This window comes from Fistularia commersonii, chromosome 26, assembly GCF_037954325.1.
Source record: "Fistularia commersonii isolate RoL2024-O1a breed Wild chromosome 26, RoL_Fcom_v1.0, whole genome shotgun sequence".
NCBI lineage: Eukaryota > Metazoa > Chordata > Actinopteri > Syngnathiformes > Fistulariidae > Fistularia > Fistularia commersonii.
The window spans coordinates 9,766,099-9,785,452 of record NC_141309.1 but is presented as its reverse complement, the minus strand read 5'-3'; the positions used below and the strand labels follow the sequence as shown (position 1 = coordinate 9,785,452).

The 19,354-nt window shown below is 38.0% G+C and overlaps 1 protein-coding gene and 1 long non-coding RNA gene across 4 annotated transcripts in view; both read left to right on the top strand.

Moving 5' to 3' along the window:
- Positions 1-626: 626 nt before the first annotated feature.
- Positions 627-4,509, top strand: LOC147218519 (uncharacterized). Of its 2 annotated transcripts, XR_015108781.1 has the most exons (4): positions 627-985; positions 1,471-1,578; positions 3,801-3,945; positions 4,456-4,509. It is a non-coding gene; the product is annotated as an uncharacterized LOC147218519 (long non-coding RNA). The 2 variants fall into 2 exon arrangements; XR_015108780.1 differs by lacking the exon at positions 4,456-4,509 and having other exon boundaries at positions 3,801-4,067.
- A 9,668-nt stretch (positions 4,510-14,177) lies between these two features.
- Positions 14,178-19,354, top strand: part of mctp1a (multiple C2 domains, transmembrane 1a) — a 119,239-nt gene continuing 114,062 nt past the window's right edge. For both annotated transcript variants that reach the window (XM_086173466.1, XM_086173465.1), the window contains exon 1: positions 14,178-14,950. In XM_086173466.1, the coding sequence (XP_086029592.1) occupies positions 14,426-14,950 (525 nt within the window). In that variant the 5' untranslated portion in view covers positions 14,178-14,425. The remainder of the gene's footprint in view (positions 14,951-19,354) is intronic.

Below are 19,354 nucleotides of genomic sequence, written 5' to 3'. Positions count from 1 at the left end.
AATCTGATTAGCATGATTGACTGGTTGAGCGGTTTTCCAAATCGCCATTATAATCTTAATTTTTGAAAATCAATGATATATGTCGATCAAAAAATTGTTCCATTTGCATATGTATTACTCTTAAAATAAACCTACAAATAGAAGACCCTTTTTCCTTAATTGAAAATAATCTAGGTCTTTATCAAAGTTGATAAAGCCTATCAATCTGGCTTTATTTACATGACAATTTTCAAACAATGAAAAAAATGTAGCTCAAAGTTCATCTCATCCATAAGAAAGCAAAACAAATCAGGAGCTCCCGTCCCCCAACACACACACACACACACGTTTTCTCTCATATGTAATGCATGCATGTGCAAAGGGATTACCTTTATATAAAGAGGGTTGCTTTTTTATAATAATGGTCAACTGAAACACACGTACATAAATACAAACATCAGACACAGTTATTATAAGCACAAATATAAGATGATCCATGAAAAGAAAATGACAGAGATCATGAGGGAAACAGGATTTTAAACTATGAACAAGTAAGAAGTTGAAGGAAAAGAAGAACATTTTTTTTAGACACCATAAGAATCTACTCATAGATAGATAAATTTATATTTCTTGTTGCTGTAATTACATCTTAATGTGGATGATAACGGTTTGTTGCACATGCATTTAAAACAATTTTATGATTACTAAATTAGCGTGAAGAACATTGCCAATTTATTGTGAGGTCCTTCTTGACTTTGGCACAACTGTCAGGTGGCATGGTGAGAAACCGGTCTGTCTGGCAGTACAGTCTGTCACTGCTTTAGAAGTGGAAGTCTGGCAGTGGCTCCCTGTCTGTTCTCTGAGTAAATTCATTTAATCTATTTTTTAATTTTTTTTTTTTTTTTTTTTAGTATTGGACCTGAAAAACTGACAGCCAACTTGTTGGCACATAAAGTTTGAAGTTGATATAATCACAAAATAAAGAAGTCCCTCACTGTTGTATCAGGTGAGCTCATCCCCTATCTTCTGTATCATCTTATGAAGGCATAGATTTACCATCTATGTGTGTATCAAACCTGAATAGTCACAGAAATAGAGTGGAACTGCATGTGTGTAACATGCAGAGCATTACAATTATTCAAACAGTAATCTGAAAAATATAGGTGTAATATGTTGATGGAACAATCTATTACTGCCGGTGTATCTATGCTATGTAAAAAAATATGTGCGTCTATGCTATGCAACAACAAGTAGATTAATTTGAGAGGCAATAGATAGTCTGGATGAAAAGTAAGAAACACTCCATCATCCTAATGTGTGCTCTTTGGTTGGACTCACTTTCCACAGAATACACATGAAAAAATTGAAATACTCCTCACTCAATGACATCACAAGTCATTAAACTTTTCCAATTCTGCTTAAGATGTGTCTGATTTCCTTCCAAAATGCACCCTTGTGAAGGGAGGATTTGATTGCATCTATCTCCCACAGGGACTTGATGGCACCAAGTACAGTCAAGAAATCTCTCAAAAAGAAAAGGGACATCATTAAGGAGTATCCTGAGGTTGAAGTTACTAAATGAATAATCATGCAATCAAGGTGAGTGAAAATGGAAATGAGGCCATACTATTAAAATGGAACAACAATGATTTCCACATAGCTAACTCAACTCCATTATATCCTGATAAACTGAAATCACTTATTTACAAAAAAATCCATTCAATATCACTGAATTGCAGGGAAATGTCTGGTTAGATACATAAATCAAAAGGCTTCACTTGTTTTCCATCTGAAGGTGTGGTTTACCTGGAACTGACTACTCTCCCTGACCCTGGTGCATACAGTATGCACTATTAAACTGCTGGTAAAGTGAAAATGATCAGTTTTTAAGTACCTCCTCAACAAAATATTGCAGTCTTTCTTTGAATCCTACTTTACTATATCTGCAGTTATTGGCATACACTTAGAAACAGAAAGTCTAGAAAGCCCGAAGTTAATATCTCTAGATGTATATTCTTCGGATCTCATCTCAGATTGACACCGCGGTAGTTCATGTTTGCAGTGGCCCAAAGCATTCATCTGAAGAGGGACATAATATGAGCTTCTGCACACTCTGTCACTGCTTAAATGTTGTGAGTCAAACACAAAATATATTGCTAGTGGTAAATAACATGTTTGACTCTTCATCCTGGAGGCATAACACTTCCTTATCTTTTGAATAGAGTTGGCCTTCCCCACTGTCTGGATTTCATTATACCACTAAGGATAATGAGATTAAAGTAATACCTTAAAGATTTACATAAGCCACAAATAGTGTCTTTTATAAGCCCAATGCAGATGTACTAGCAGATATTGTTGTTTTGGCCAAATGTCTGAATGCTGAAGACAGAGATGTACAATGCCAATAATGGAAAAAGCAAAATTCATTCATTGATTTTCCTTTGTGTTGGATCTAATCTTGGTTCATTTACTTTTGTATACAGAATTGTTGGAAATTGTTTTGGTCCTCTTACATTTGTAAGATATCTTAATACCATGATGAAAATTGGGGTTACGCGTAATATAATTTATTATGAATGTACAAACACATTCACTTGAAGTTATTATTAAGTAATATTCTTTGAATAAGATCGAAAGGTTAAATTATCTTGTGCAATGGTGCGATATCAAACTTATTTTTTCCTCTCTTTTTATCTCTCTTGAGCTTACTTCCAATATTTACGAGAATCATCAATTATGCATTGCTTTCTTTCCTGTTAAGTCCAGCTCCTTCCATCTGTTCTTCTTACATTTAAAACAAAGTGACTGATGGAAGGCTCCTTGGTGGAGTGCTCAGTGGCAGAGTGGTGATTCATTGAGCAGTTCACCCTGTTCTTATTTACTGGAGGAGGGTTTGTGTCGTGTCAAATTGTCTGGGCTTTAATAGGAGGTAGAGAGTGAGAGGAACTGAGAGGAAGAGGGGAAAATTTGAGATCTAGAGCATGGGCTCTTGGGAAATGCGCTTGCAATGGGCTCAGCATCAGATGAAGATACAAGCCATCACCCTTTTGATGCACAGCTGTGCTGTTTAAAATAGGCTGTCCACAGTCCTGTCATTTTTAAAGTGGCTATTTTTATAGAAATGTAGCTCATTTCTTATTCATTCCTTTTAGTTTAAAATTCCTGATACAATATCAATGGAGAACTTGTGTTATGTCTGAGGGTAGCCTTATTTTTTTCTTTTTCAAATTAAATTTCTGCTGACTATCATTCTTAACAACTGATCGAATGTACATGTGAAAGTATTTACAGCATTAAAAAAAGTATTCAATTTGGCGAATTTTGTGAGGGTATTATATTTGCCTGATCATTTTCCAGTGTATCCTGCTAGCCAGAGGAGCCACTGCATCAGTGATTTTATATCGCTCACCCCTCCATCGGTGATATATATTATCAGCGATTTACTTACAAAACAAATCGAATGGCTTTCTAGCTAGGTGTTTAACCATAGTCTTTAATTCATAGGATAGCATGTCACCCAATTTACATGCTTAACAAATTACAAATAAACACCAAAAGCAAGCAGGTACCGATCAGGGCAAGAGGAGGGAATTATTTGGTATTATCATTTTCAGCAATCTTAAAAGGCCATTGCTTTACATTTGAGTCAATGTGGGCTTTTCCATTTTAAGATTTATTAGAAAAAATTGTTAAATATTAAATAGTAATAAATAATAATTAAATAATTCCGTTTTCCTCCCACGGTCCAAAAACATGCAGCAGGCTAATTGGAAAAAATTGGGAGAATTGCCCAGAGTAAGCGAATGGTTGTCTGTTTCTAGATGTGAGCCTGTGATTGACTGGCGACCAGTCCAAGGTGTACCCGGCCTCTCGCCCGATGACCGCTGGGATAGGATCCAGCATTCCCTGCGACCATGAGTGCAGGATAAGCAGCAGACGATGGATGGATGGATAATTAGTTTGAAGGTGAATTTTTCCCGGTTTTGTGGTGCCCTTCGTAGCCAGTTCTGCAGTGTGGATAACATCATAGATATCTGATTGCCTGATTCTTCTTACCTTCAGACAAAACTGAAAAATAGCATCTCTGGAGTAAAATTAGGTAGACAAAAAATAATATGCAGTTTGGACAGAATTAATGGCACATCATCATGTAGCAGCACTATTGCTGCTGAAAGTCTTCAAATCTCAGATTCAAGATGTTATGTTATTTTACATGTTATGTGTACATGAACACAGATACCTTGTCATCTAGCTTTTTGACATCATGGGACTTACACATCACGTAGAAGGCAGATGATGATAAAGTTGCCGATTAAAGAGAATTAGGAAAATAAATTGCCCCCTGCCTGTTCAGACATTGTTTGGGCTTAGTTGCAGACACTGTATGCGTTCCTGTTTTTTTTTCTGATGTCTATAAATATTCGCTGCTCTCCTGATATTTCACCTCCCTTTTTCTGTGATATTTCCACCTGGCAGGTCAAGGTCTTGGATTATGTAATTTGACCAACATGATCCTCTTATACATTTACCTAGGAGAATGCGTCAAGGTTTTTTGATCAGAGAGATGTTGTTCCAATGTTTGTAAGCTCTCCCCTGTGGTCTGACTTTGCTTTTTAGAGGTTTTGTGTGTGTTCAAGGTTTTTTTTCCCAAGGTTTTTGTGTGAACACAATATGGCCGATCATTAACTTGACATATATATAGTTTGGAACATACTTACTTACCGATGACAGAAGGTTACCAACAATACCTACCATTGTGATAATCCTGTTTGAGCAGCTGCAGGACTGGATGTTGGCTTTTCACTGTTTCAGATTATGAGATTGACAATATTCAGTATGGAATACATATTTACACAATGATGAAAAATTAAAGACAAAACTTTGTATTTAACGTTAAATCGGAGGTGCATGTTTTACACTGATCAAACACCAATGATTGAATACTGGAGGATGTAAAAGATTAAGATACATTTAATTCTGAATTTGCATTATTCACCTCCGAGTAACTTTTGATCACTGCGGAAATCACTGCAATAATGTTTTTTTAGACTGGCCATTTTTGTACATTTGCTTGGAGTGGATGTTGATCTACTATGGAGTATCTACATCCTCAGGGCTTCTGCCTTTTCTTTGGCTTTTAAAAGGTGTTTATCAACCTTTATTTAACCAGGTAAAAAAAAAAACAAAACTTTGAGATCAAGACCTTTTCGCAAGTGTGATCTGGCAAAGAGGTTTGATATTCGGTAAACATTTCCTAACTGAATATTTGATTATGACAATTAAAAGGTTATACATTTAAAAGTTGCAGGTTTCAGACACTAGAGACCACAACAGAAGCAAACATCTTGCAACTACCCAGCAACCATAGAAGCCACCAAGCATGCTTAATGTGAATTCAAGCCTGTTAGGGTCATTTTTACTTCAAAATACACTTACTGGGTGTTTGGTATCTATAGAATATTCAATAACGGTATCAGAAATGTCTCTCCCTTGTTAGCAACTCTCCCTTAATTAAATAAATTTATGAAAACACAGTGTTTGTAACAAACATATTGTGTTGTTTACAACATAGACACCTGCTACGGATGTTTGCAAGTTCGGGTTCTCTGCTATAAATGAATTATTTGATTATTAATATTAATTAAGTAATTATTAATTCACTTTAGGGGTGAATGGGTCATTATGATAGTAAAGCTTGGCCCACAGAAGAGCAAAGGAAAAATAATTAACAACGTAAATAAGTAAGTTGTGTTTAATCATGTTTCACAATTGTTTACTGATGAATGACTCATTCAAGGTTTCGTGGCACTGAATTTTGTTCCTAGCGAAAATGGAATGACATTTTAATTTTTGTTTTTGAGTTATAATGACCAAAATTGCAGATAAGGCCTTGTTAAAGCTTTGGCTTGTGGATATTTCAAAGAGCCTCTAGGTGGCCAGCAATGCAAGATTCTGTTGTTCCTGAATCTATTGGAGATTGTTGCTTTGCACCCCATGTTTCATCTGTTTTTGTCAACTGATCTTTTTATAGTTCTCGAATCCTCAGTGACCTAGTTTCCATACAGATTGCTCTGATAACTTTTGCCAGCGGCAACAGTGCAATGCACTCATTTAATGGAAAAATTATCCGTAATTTATAGATAATTTAAATTATTTCAGCTGTGATACAGAAAAATAGATAAATGCCTTCTCTGCAGCTTTGGTTATTTACTATTTTCAAACTGTTAAAAGAGTTTATTTGTATTTTCCTATAAGGATTTAAATGACATAGACAGCATTGTGTTGATCTGGGCTGTAGTATCATGGAAAGGTCACTGGCCATAATTGTACTAGACTTAAAAGCTTTACTGAAGAAATATCAAACAATTCAATATGTGCTTTATTTCTGTTATCAATGACCAATGAGTAAAATAAAATTATTGAGATAATCGCAAAACTACATTGAAACTTATTGTCGGTGAAATAAATTCAATATTGTACATGTAAAGTACGAGCTCGATCACCAGTGTCTGCACTGCTATAAGTCAAATCTGCTAAAATAGAATAAAGGGGGAATACACAAGCAACAAGTTTGAGATGAGAACAACTTTATTAATCCCGAAGGAAATTGTTGTGCCAGAGTTTCAAGTGAAAACATGACAGTAATAGATAATAGTGGAAAGGAGGAAGAATAAGAAATATAATGAAATATAAATTGTCTTAGCTTTTAGCAGTAACTACAAAGATTGAAGATTCCCTGCGGCTGAGGGAAGAGGAATTAAAAAGTTTAATGTAAAATGTAAAAAAGTTTATGTAGTTATTTGTTGCAATTTAGCAAGCTGGTAACATTCACTGTAGAATTGTAGGCTTCATGCCTTTGACTTTGCTCAGCTTTGTGATCTGTGCCTTTTTTCTCCCAAATGCAGCTACCTATTACTGTTAGTCTAACCTACAATTGCAGGATCTACCAGCTTAACTGTTTGCCAAATATGCTTGGCCTTTAACGCTTTTAAGTGTGCTTCTCTTTGAGTTTGTATGGCTCTAGAAATTCTTTGTAGTACAATCTGTTTTATCACATTATAACATCCATCCATCCATTATATACCGTTTATCCTGGGCTCACGGTTGGGCGAATGCTGGACCTACCCTAGCTGTAATTGGGCAAGACTCAGGGTACACGGGCCAAATATAGAGATAAATAACCAGTCACGCTCTCATTCACACATCTGGCCAATTTTTCCAATTTATTCCAATTTTTCAAATTTTTCCCATTTTTCCAATTGTTCCAATTACCGGTAATTCCACAACGGTCCGGCTTCATATCCTGCATGATTTTGGATTGTGGGAGGAAACTGGAGAACCCTGGGGAACCACATTTGTTTGTGAACCATGCAGATATGTGAAATACAATCATTTTGTTTAGTATTGAGTTGATACGGCTGAGCTATTGCACTGGCTTCTTGGATACCCAGAAAGGATAATAAAAGAAATGACCCAGTTTCTTGGTCCCTTTTTTAATTATCTTTATGATGCATGCTGGACCACTGCTCCAAAGCTAATGTGCTTCCATTGCACTGATTTACCACCCTGGACAATCAGAAGCACCGAGTTGTTGCTGAATTACTGTATGTGTATGTGGGTGGTTGTGTGGGTGGGTGGGTGTGGGGGTTGCCTGATAAGCTGATCTCATTTAGGAGCTATAAAATTAAAATCTGTTGTCAAATATGAACATGTGCATAAGCTCAAATTGTGCACAGCACAGAGCAGACTGGGGACATTATCCCATCCTTTACAATACCCTACCCCAAAAATATTACAGTTGTCTTTACCTGTCAAGCCAGTGGATGATGATGATGATGATGATAATAATACTAAGAATAAAATATTATCATATTATATTTATTGATGACAATAAATTAATGTTATTATTCATAACAATAAATGATTATTTATCATTAGTTAAACCTGATCACCGCTCATTTCACAAACTTAAATAACATTTGATGTGTTCCTCCTATGTCAGGTGTTTCTATGTGTGTGTGTGTGTTTGTGTGTGTGTGTGTGTGTGTGTGTGTGTGTGTGTGTGTGTGTGTGTGTGTGTGTTTGTCATTTACAAACATGGGGAAATTCATATTTTAGAAATTCTGCCAAAAAATCCAAGTTGTACTTTATCTTCAGTGTGCCTTCAATTAATGTAAAATTCTCAATTACCGCATTTTCCTTTTAGAGGGCTTTGGATGTCAAAGCATATAACGCATTATTTACATGATCTTTCAACTCTTTGTGCGATTTATCCACAGCTGAGCTGAGCTCTGTCACCTCCTGCTGAAGTTTAATCATCTGCCACCTCCCAAATTTCAAACCAGTATTCTTCTAGGCAATGCTGTCATTTCTTTACAGCTCAGTTAACAAGTAGTGTAGGATGATAACAGTTAATCTAATGCTATAGACTGTGGGAGCTGGGGGAAAGTTTTAAGACAGGAAGGTAACAATGACAAACCTGGGCAAGCTCTTACCACTATAAAAACTTATAATGAAAAAATCATCCGTAATAACATCTGTAATGACAGAATTAGAAGTGTGTGTGTGTGTATGTGTATGTGTGTGTGTGTGTGTGTGTGTGGGTGTGCGTGCGTGTGTGTGCATGTGCGTGTGTGTGCGTGTGTGTGCGCAAACCCTTTATAGTATTATATGCACTCTTGATGTGATGGCTTATAGTAGAAACTAGATAAAGATCAAATCATTTCAAGACACGTAATTATTGAAATACAATTTGTAGGACTTGGGTCATTTCCCCGAGGACCTTCTTTATAATAATTTTCTTTCCAGAGGTCATTAGACTGGTGAATCAGGGTTTTTCTTCAGCTTTTATTGATTGATCAAGCTGTTAATGATTGAGTTTTAGGTTATATTATTGAGCAACAGTTGCATACTGAATCTTTTAGAAGCCCTCAGCACTGACTGATTATCTCAGGTTTAGCTGTACACTATTTGTAAAGAGGATCAATCTAAGAGGACATTAAGATGCATTAAATAGCCCTACTACTATCAAAATGTTATTTTAATAGTTATTTCCAAGGAAAATTGTCTTTATATGATTTTTATTCCACTTATGCTTTATCATTTAATGATGTTTTCAATCTGGACAATAGCTCGTCTTTGATACTAATGCTTATTGACTGACCAGTTGTGTGCTTACTACATGTTGACTTCAGATAATTATTAATATTTAAACTATTTTCGATGGTTGCTATAATGTTTTTTTTGTCCTATTGTTATATTGTTATTATTGGATGTTCTTATTGGGGTAATGGAGTGGATAAGGGATGCCTTGTGTCTACAATAGTGTAATGTCATGAGCTAGAATAAAACACAACTTTAGCTATACTTGCACAGAATGCCCTTGAATTATTTAAGACAAGTGATATAAGTAATAAGTGTATGCAGGAAAAACTTTCCTCCTGATGCATGATCTGAGATGATAGGCTTCCCTCATGTCCTCTCATTCTTTGGACTGACTTCCTTGAAGGAAATAACTTTCTAAATGAAGCAGAATTGACAAGTAATCAGTGTGTGTATGTGTGTGTGTGTGTGTGTGTGTGTGTGTGTGTGTGTGTGTGTGTGTGTGTGTGTGTGTGTGTGTGTATTTGTTTTGTTTTTTTAATGTTGCACAGTTAGCCTATCATAACTTGTTTGAGTGGATAGTGGGCTCTTATTGTAAGTGTGTAGCAATGATGATGGACAAAATAGAGAACGACAAAAATGGGCAGACATGTTGAAGCAAAATACATGCTTTTCAGTTACTCAGAGATTTAAGTTGTCAAAACATAGCAGGCAAAAATGCTGCAAGTCTTTACGTTAGTTTGCAAAAGACAAAACCCTATACACTAAACACCCATATCAAGTCAAATACCTACATAGCCACACTAAGCTGCTTTTCAAATACCTACATAGGTATTTGAAAAGCGTGTACGGCAATGAGCATTAAGAGCTTTGTGCTGTCTCTTCCTTTGGTTTAAAGTATTTTTAAGCAATCAAAACACTTCCATACCTGTAGAGGTATGGAAGTGTCTAGGAGAGGCAGTGGTAGAGTTTCTGGCTAGATTTGTCAACAGGATTTTAAAGAGTGAGAAGATGCCTGCAGAATGGAGAAGAAGTGTGATGGTGTCCATCCCCCTTGAGAATAAGGGGGATGTGCCGAATTGCGGCACCTATAGAGTGATAAAGTTGATGATCCATACAATGAAGTTATGGGAAAGCGTAGTGGAAACTAGACTGAGAGCAGAAGTCAGCATTTGTGAGCAGCAGTATGGCTTCATGCCTGGAATTGGAGCTGTCAGGCAACAGGTCTCGAGGAAGACCAAAGGGAAGATTTATTGACGTAGTGAGAGAGGATATAAAGGTAGTTGGTGTGAGAGAGGAGGATATGGAGAATAGGGTTAGATAGAGAAAGTTGATTTGCTATGGTGACCCCTGAAGGGAAAAGCCAAAAGAAGAAGTAGAAGAAGAAGAAGAAGAAGAAGAAATATGGCTTCATGCCAAGAAAGAGTGCAACAGCTGCAGTATTTGCTTTGAGAATACTAATTGAAAAGTACAGAGAAGGCCAGAGGGAGCATTGTGTTTTGTAGACCTAGAAAAATCATATGCCAGGGTGCCAAGAGATGAACTCCGGTATTGTATGAGGAAGTCTGGAGTAGCAGAGAAGTATGTTAGACTGGTGCAGGACATGTATGCTCACTGTGAGACAGTGGTGAGGTCTGCTGTAGGGGTAACAGAGAACTTCAAGGTGGAGGAGTGACTTCATCAGAGATCAGGTCTGAGCCCCTTCTTGTTTGCAGTAGTGATGGACAGGCTGACAGATGAGGTTAAACAGGAATTTCCATGGACCATGATGTTTGCTGATGACATTGTGATCTGCAGTGAGAGCAGAGAACAGGTTGAGGAAAATATAGAGAGGTGGAGGTATGCTCTGGAAAGGAGAAGAATGAAGGTTAGTCGCAGCAAGACAGAGTATATGTGTGTGAATAGGAGGAACCCGGGTGGAACGGTGAGGCTACAGGGAGTGGAGATCAAGAAGTTGGAGGATTTCAGGCACTTGAGGTCAACAGTGAAGAGTAGTGGAGTGCGTGAAAAAGAGGTTTAGTTTTGATTGTCTATTTTTCACCCTTACTATTCCATTCTGTTGTCCATTTTTATCCATGATGTTGTTGCTGTTGTTCTCCCTGCTGCCTGCGATAGAAGACTATCAGCCAGAATAAAAGGAAAGGTGTACAAGACAATCGTGAGACCAGCGATGCTGTATGGCCTAGAAAGAGTGATGATGACAAAAAGACAGGAGGCAGAGCTAGAGGTTGCAGAGATGAAGATTTGGGAGTGACGAGGTTAGATAGGCTCAGAAATGAGTCTATCAGAGGAACAGCACATGTTAGATGTTTTGAGAGAGGGTCAGAGAAGCCAGACTGAGATGGTTCGGTCATGTACAGAGGAAGGATAGTGAAAATATTGGTAGACGGACGCTGGAATTGGAGCTGCCAGGCAGAAGGTCAAGAGGAAAGCCAAGGAGAAGATTTATGGACGTAGTGAGAGATGTTATGAAGGTAGTTGGTGTGAGGGAGGAGGATACAAAGAATAGGGTTAGATTGAGAGGTTTGATTTGCTGTGGTAATACCTGAAGGGAAAAGCTGAGGTGAAGAAGAAGAAGTTTTAAAAGTTTCATTTATTTATTCATTTTTCTTGAGTTCACTCTGGTATCAGAAGAGTACATTTAAAAGACTAAAAACAAATTAAATAATAAAAAGGCTTCCATATTTCACTGGCAGTCATTTACTCTGAAGTATGACGAAGACAGGGTGAGATATTTTGCATTGGTTTTCATACTCTCAGGTCTCAGTGAATTTATGTCCCTTCGCGTGCTGTGTCATCCTGCCTACCGCGATTGTGGATTAAGGATTAATTTGATCATTGTGATTCACAACAGTACTGGAAAGGCCGCTGGTTGTTCCAAACCTTATTTCCTTCCCATCAGCAGCTGAAAACAGTATTTATCTCTCTCACAGGGGTGGGGCAAGGTGACTAATCCGAAGGCATGGTTTTAATAAAACAGTGGTTGGTGTTAGATATAAAAATTACCCAGACAGACTGATGGGTACTTTACTTAGAGTTCTTTAACTTATTTTCTATTATAACATAAAGATAATTCTGTACCTCTACCTAGCTGTCTCTTTTGTATATACAGTTTGTTTGTGTGGTGTATTTTGCTTCCTAGTACCAGAGTTACTGTAATGTTCTTTACTGTCAGTAAATTTGCATCCACAAAAGATGAACTTGGCAAATAGCACCCTTTTCACCTGTAAAATGCCTCCCCCTTTTAAAATATAAATTCTATGACTGATTGCATTTGACATACCAAAATGCATGCTTAATATTATAACAATTAATGCTGTCCCCAAGCTCTGTTGTACCAAATTTCTAAGAAATAAAATAGTATTTGATTCACCAATCAAGGCTTTTAGACATGTTGTGATTGCTTTTGAGAACTATGAGGTTTTCCCCTCTTCTATCTACATGCTTCATCTTTAACAAAACTATGGGAGTGAGACTCACAAGGAGCATATCAACTAAAAGGTAGTTTGCATTTAAAATGTATCGCCTCTCTTCAAATGTATTTTTCATTGTGTATTTCACCAAATCAGTGAGTAAAACGTGGGCAAATTATTGCATGGACTGTGTAGATGTGATGTAAAGCCACTTTAATCCTCACTCCTTTACCACTTACTTTGAATGTCCTTGCTTAATTGTTGTTGGACCACTAGCTAACCACTAGTCAACACTTAATGTAAGTTGATTTACAGCCAACACCTCTCTTTCTTTCTGTCTTCTTCCACCCACTCTCAGTTTCACTCTCTGGCCCCCCTCACTGTTACACTCTATTTCTCTCTCTATCTCTTCCAATATAATTAGTGAGAAACGCCTGCGCTCAATACAATTGTAAATTCCAGCCCAAAAGAATTTCCTTGGCTCAAATTTTTTTATCTCCCTAAATTAATGGCTGATATTGTTTCATTCTACGATTTGTTGCCAATGCCTGATTTAATTTGTAAGATTGTTATCGAGCAAAATTATCCAAGTTAACACCAAAACTTTGACCTGCTGTTTCAGCATACCACAACTCTAAATATAAGATATGAATAGAATGCAACTCAACTTTTATTATTATTATTATTATTACTATTATTATTATTATTATTATTATTATTATTATTATTATTATTATTATTGTTATTATTATTGTTGTTGTTGTTGTTATATTTTAGATGATCAAGGCCTTGATAGTGGAAGTGAAATCTCACTCACACCTTTCATAACCAACAGTATGAACTTAATATTATCACTTTCTAGCTCGGATAAATGGTGATGCCAGCAGCAGAATCGGCCTATAACTCACACTTCTCCTCAGAGTGAGTAGATGGAGTTCATGAAATTATGTCTGATTTATTTCATCAACTCCGCTTGCAAGGTGATCTGAGTGATCTGAGTATGTTCGCATATTGTATGCCATCTAACAGCAAAGCACAGGGACAGGGAATGGTATTTAATTTTTGTAATGCACAGTGTGTTTGCTAATATGAATTTCCGTATCATATAAACAAGGACGGAGCCAGCCAGCACTGATGAAAAGGCCAGAGGGTGAGATGTTATTATGCACACTGGAGCAGCAAAGCATCCAAAAGGAGAAAAAAAAGGCTGCTCTTCGCTGCCTGTGTGATACTGCATGTGGGTGATAACATTCACTGAAGCCTGGCCTATTTGAAGAGCAAAACCTTATCCAGATAGAGCTGCTGTGTTGTAGAAGAATTCACAGAAAGAGAACAAGTAAAGACTCAAAAAATCCTCCTAGGCAGCTTCAGCTCCGCCACGATCTGAGAGTAATATAATGGACCATAACGCACAGTGTCACGCCCGCGCATTTTAAAACTACAAGATAAAAATGAGGAGAGGAGGTGGTAGCAGGGCATCCAAAATGAAATCATAAATTCTACCACGATGCATTGAAGGTTTTTTTTTTTTTTTTGCGTTATGCAATCTCACATAAAATCCAGTTAAGGGGCACGGTTGGCCTGAGGGAGGCGCGTCAACATTTGAATGTAACAATTGACTGGAAGTTTGACTAAACCCTTTGCAAGCAGGCTTGGAAAGAGCAAGGACAAAGGAAAAAAAAATAAAAAAAAAACACCTTGCAATTTTGGACATTCTGCAGGATCTTTGCGGAAAAGGTGTACATTTTAAAGAGCGTCCTGGATGCGCAGCCCTCCACAAGGTTCTCTGCAGGAGTCCCTCGCTTCATCCTGCGTCTCCTTGGCGCTGCAAAAACTGATCATCAGTGGAAGTGCTTCCGAGCTGCTGCAGCCTAACTGAAGTCGTCTCATTGCTGTCTGTGCTCAGGCTGGCTGGCTGCTGCACCGGCACCATGGAGCAAAAATCTGCAAAGGACGAGAGCCCGTCGAAGGGACAGGAGTCTCTGTCCTACCAGCGGAGGATGTGGAAGAATTTTCAGGAGAAAACTAAGCCGTGGCTCAGTCCTAAACTGGGATCTGAGCGTCGGGGTTTTGGCGGCGCGGAGGGAAGCAAGAAAGAATCGGGGTTGTGGATGTTCAAGAGGAAAAAGAAACAATTGGATAGAGTTTTCTCGTCGTCGCAGCCCAATTTATGCTGCCCTTCTCCCGTGCCTTTCGGAGGCGACAAGCCTCTTGGAAACGACGCGATCCCGGGCACCAGCGGCGGGAAGCCCCTGCCGCAGCACCTCGGCGCAGCGTCGGGAGCAACGGGCAGCAAGCCCGAGTTGACGGCTCATGGGAGCCCTAAACTGTCCGAGCTGATCATGTACCAGCAGAAGAGCTCTTCTCTGGGCTCGGCGTGCTTCGAGAAACTGGTGGTGGACCCGGCCGCCGTGATGAGAGAGGAGGAGCGGCTGCGTAAAAACGCGAGTGATTCTGTGAGTAGACTGGCACGCTGGAAAACCATCAGATCATCAGATGTGAGGGTTTTATCCGAAACAGACGCAGCCAGTGCAAGAAGGATACGTTTGCATTGCTCTGAGAACTCCTTTAAAAGGAACTAACGATGCAGCAATGTATTTGCTCCCTGTATCATGTGATGTGCTCCATTCTTAACTCTTTCCCGTGGCCCCCTTGATTTACTATCAGAATATGCCAGTGTCATCCACCCCCCCCCACCTATCCAAGCTGCTCCATTTGAGAGCATTTCTCCTCACTGTTTATAGTAAACCCAAGGCCCCCGTGTGTGTTTCTAGAATAATTTCAACATGAATCCAGATTATGATGGAATCAACTCTATTTGCCTGTTCACTATATTTCCACGCACACACGGTGGCCTCCACTGTTCTCTTCACCCCATCAGTCACATTGCCCTTGGCCCACAGCCTGCATCAGCCGCTGCCTTCTTAAGAGCAAATGTGTTTCCCTTTCATTTAAAATTAACCAGTTGACAAATTGATATCGACTAGAGTGACAGCAGTGTGGGGGAATTGATGTGGCACCATTAAAGATGCTGAGGCAGCAGCTCCTGGAGGAAAAAAGGGTAATTAGAAGAGTCAATTGTGATGGCTATGAACTGTATGGCGAGGAAAACAATACACAAAATGATATTTATCACATTTGATATGGATAAATATTGGCAATTTAAATTCTACTGGGATGGTACCGCCTTGATAATATTCTGCCGTCAGGACTGTCAGTCTACAAATCAAACACACAACATTTCTGAGTGTTTGCTTTATCGTTCTCTTTCTGTGGGAGCAATTGATGTAAAGCTTTTCATTTCAATGATCTTGGAGTGTTCCAGAACTGCCTCATAAGCATCATTCAGACTCCTGTCTAAAAGTGATTTAGCATGAAAGTACACTTCTCCCTGCTGGAGCGCAGGCCAAAGATCTCTTAGCCATTAAATATCTAGGGGTAAATACAGTCAATGCACTCAGCTGAAGTAGGCTCTATTGAAATTGATCTTGCTTTTTCATCACAGCTCTGACTAGTTCATTTAAATAATTCACTGAAGTATTCTTGCTAATTTAAAGTGAACCCAGGGTTGCTGTCTGGTGACATGTATTTTCTTTCTCTCTTGTTGATGTTTTGTATTTTCCACATAGTTAGAAAGAAAATGAGCAAGCATTCATGTCCAAAAGTAAAGCTTCACACCTGACAGAAGTGTAATTGCATATAATGAATATATATACACTGTTTGGAGTTTAAAGGAAAAAGAGTGACAAATGTGATAATGTGAAAAGCTTTGAAATTAGATTAATTTGATAAAAAAAATGAGGTCAAATTAGATAAATGAGGATAGAAGATGAAATTAGACGAGATACAGTGGAGAAGGGATATGAAAGGAGATGGAGTTTAACAGATCCAGAGAAGACATGCTTATATTTTTCACCTCTTACAGCTTGAGGAAGACCAAAGAGGAGATTTATGGATGCAGTGAAAGAGGACATGAAGTTAGTTGGAGTGAGAGAATAGGGTACAGAGAATAGGATGAGATGGCGGAAGAGGATTTGCTGTGGCGACCCCTGAAAGAAAGAGCTAAAAGGGAAAGGAAGATTCATATAACTGGAATGGATATTTTTGTGAAACCAAACATTAGTGTTTATGTAGGTTTACCTATAAAAGTCAGTTTTTATAGAATAAAAAATTCCATTACACGGAGAAAGTCATTCATTTAATGAGCACAGGAATGTTAAAATATACCAAAAAATCCTATGCAGTTATGCCATCAAGGCTATGCATTGGGTAAAGGGAGAAGGAATGGTCCTCTGGACATTGACAGGGAGGTTTTAGGTTAACAGCTATGAGATAATTGGTTGATAGGAAACTACGGCAGGTCTTGATTGGATTACAAGGTTGATGCTCTGTGGCCTAAATCAGCTGACATGAGCCAACGTGCAAGACGATAGAGAATGAGAGAAATAAATACTATCAGAGAGAGAGAGAGAGAGGGGCTTGACTTTTGTGTCATTATGTAATCCTCGCCTGATAAGATTCGGAGCAGGAGCGATCCCTTTTTCAAGTGTACCCCCGTAAGCAGTAGTTGAATCTCATAAATGTAAAAGCAGAATGAGAGCAAGAATCAGAAAAAAAAACAAAAGAAATGCCCTATATAACAAGAAAAACATGCTCTTAAAGTGAATGATTGACAGAATGCCAAGTCCATGTCATTGCTTCCTTGATGAAACTAGAATAAGCATATTTGACATGAGCTGCTTACATTGCAAAAAGCACCGCTGTACAGTTGTGAGCTCTGGGTTCCCATGTTATTGTTCTATCTGAGGATTTTTCTTATTCTAGCTTTTACTCAATGACCTGATAGAGGAACATTGGATTGATTGGCAGCTCAATTTCCTCTATGTGTGAACAGTTGTTCCCATCTCATTTCTGTGATTGTCTGCTGAGCTGTCCGAGCTGTACTTTGAATCTTGCACAATGTCAGCTCAAACTTGCCCCAGTCACCCAAATGACCCTGTAGGATAAGGGTTATAGATACAGAGTGGATGGATTCATGCAGTGCAGCATAGCTACCCTGGACAATAACTAGTTTTAATATTTACTTTGAATGAAGACTTCAGGACCATGAAATTAAAATAAATTAGACAATTCCCAGGGAAAAAGAAAATTGCAATCTTTATGGTCTCTGCTACTTCTGTTTTTCTACTCAGAGAAACTACTTGATTAAGCCTAAAATAATTGTTAAAATCTTCACCAACCTTTTTTCATTAGTCAGATGTACACAAACAAAGTCGGTATATATTAGCCTGTAGTAATTTGGATAGTTTAAATTTTTATGCAGTTATTTACACCTGGTCCAATCTTCCATCCCATATTCAAGTGAATCTTATTGGGTTACGTTTTAATTCAACTTCGATATGGCTGTTGCACATTCATATCCAGGCTGCATCGAAACGATCCGCTGCGGTTTACTAAATAGATGCTGTTATCTTTACTGAACTTATTTACTTATAACCTTTATTACCAGTGTCTTAACATGAATTTTCACATGGGTGCATTCATGGTGTTTCAGTTGAACTCGTTGCAGATCTTTATGATGGAGTCAGGTTTGAAGTAATCAAATATTTGAATGAAGTCTGACTTCAGTTTTGTCAATCCAAGACCCAAGCTCGATTTCTGGACCCTATCAGTCATTTTGTATTGTGTTCTAATCTGCTTTGAAGTACCTTTTAGTTATGGAAGCTAAATACATATTTGCCGATGTGTCTGATGCTCACAGTGATCAGTTGGTTGAAGCTCCGCTTCTATCAGATGCGTCCTAAATTTTGTGGCTTCTCCTGCCATGTGTGAAAACTTATTTTCCACAATTGTGGACATAGTCCCTGAACATCAATGCACTGAGTTTTACACATGGCATGCCTCAGCTGGACCTTCATTTACTGCTGTTTAGATTATCTACTAAGTTTGCTTCTGACTGAGTCATGCATGTAGTGTGTGATTTATACGGTCTGCTCATCTCCATTTACTTGCTTTCTCTTTTTTGTGACACTGGATACTGACAGTGGTGATGAATGTCTGTGTTTACTGAGTGATGGTCTCAAGTAGGGCACCGTCTAACCATCATAAAAGAGACTTCAGAGAAAAACAGAAGCGGTTCTTCCAGGTGTTTTTTTTAATGTTTTTTTCTTCTTGTTTTGCAGATCATATATTTTTTTTGCCAAAGTCATCTACCCTGGCTAGGCTTAAATTTCTTCCCAATCTCCTTTTTATAATTTTCAAAACATATCATTTAGTCACAAAATCTTCTTCTTCTTCTTCTTCTTCTTCTTCTTCTTCTTCTTCTTCTTCTTCTTCTTCTTCTTCTTCTTCTTCTTCTTCTTCTTCTTCTTCTTCTTCTTCTTCTTCTTCTTCTTCTTCTTCTTCTTCTTCTTCTTCTTCTTCCCTTTTGTTACATTCTTTGTCTTATCAAGGGGTCATTCGATTAGGTTTATTGATTCTGAACAAATCTTGCCCTAGGGTCTGTCTTGGAAAAGACATCCTAATCTCATCCTATTCTCACAGAGTGATTGAGTAAAGATACAAACAGAATCTGACCATGTTACCAAGACATCTAAACTAATGAGGCAATCAGCTTAATTCCAGTGATATCAATTCTAGTCACTCTCATTATAACATACTGTATGTTGTCTCCATATTTAACCAAAGCTTTAACCAAGGCTCAAACCTGCTATTCTTTGAATATATTTTTGTATATCCTTTTATTTCTTTCTCTTTTTTACACTTCCCCTTGATGGGTGTCCTGTTTTGGTTAGGAATTTCTCCCACCCAACAGAGTAATGCTCTGTGATATAGTGATGATTTATGTGTGGTGTCATCCA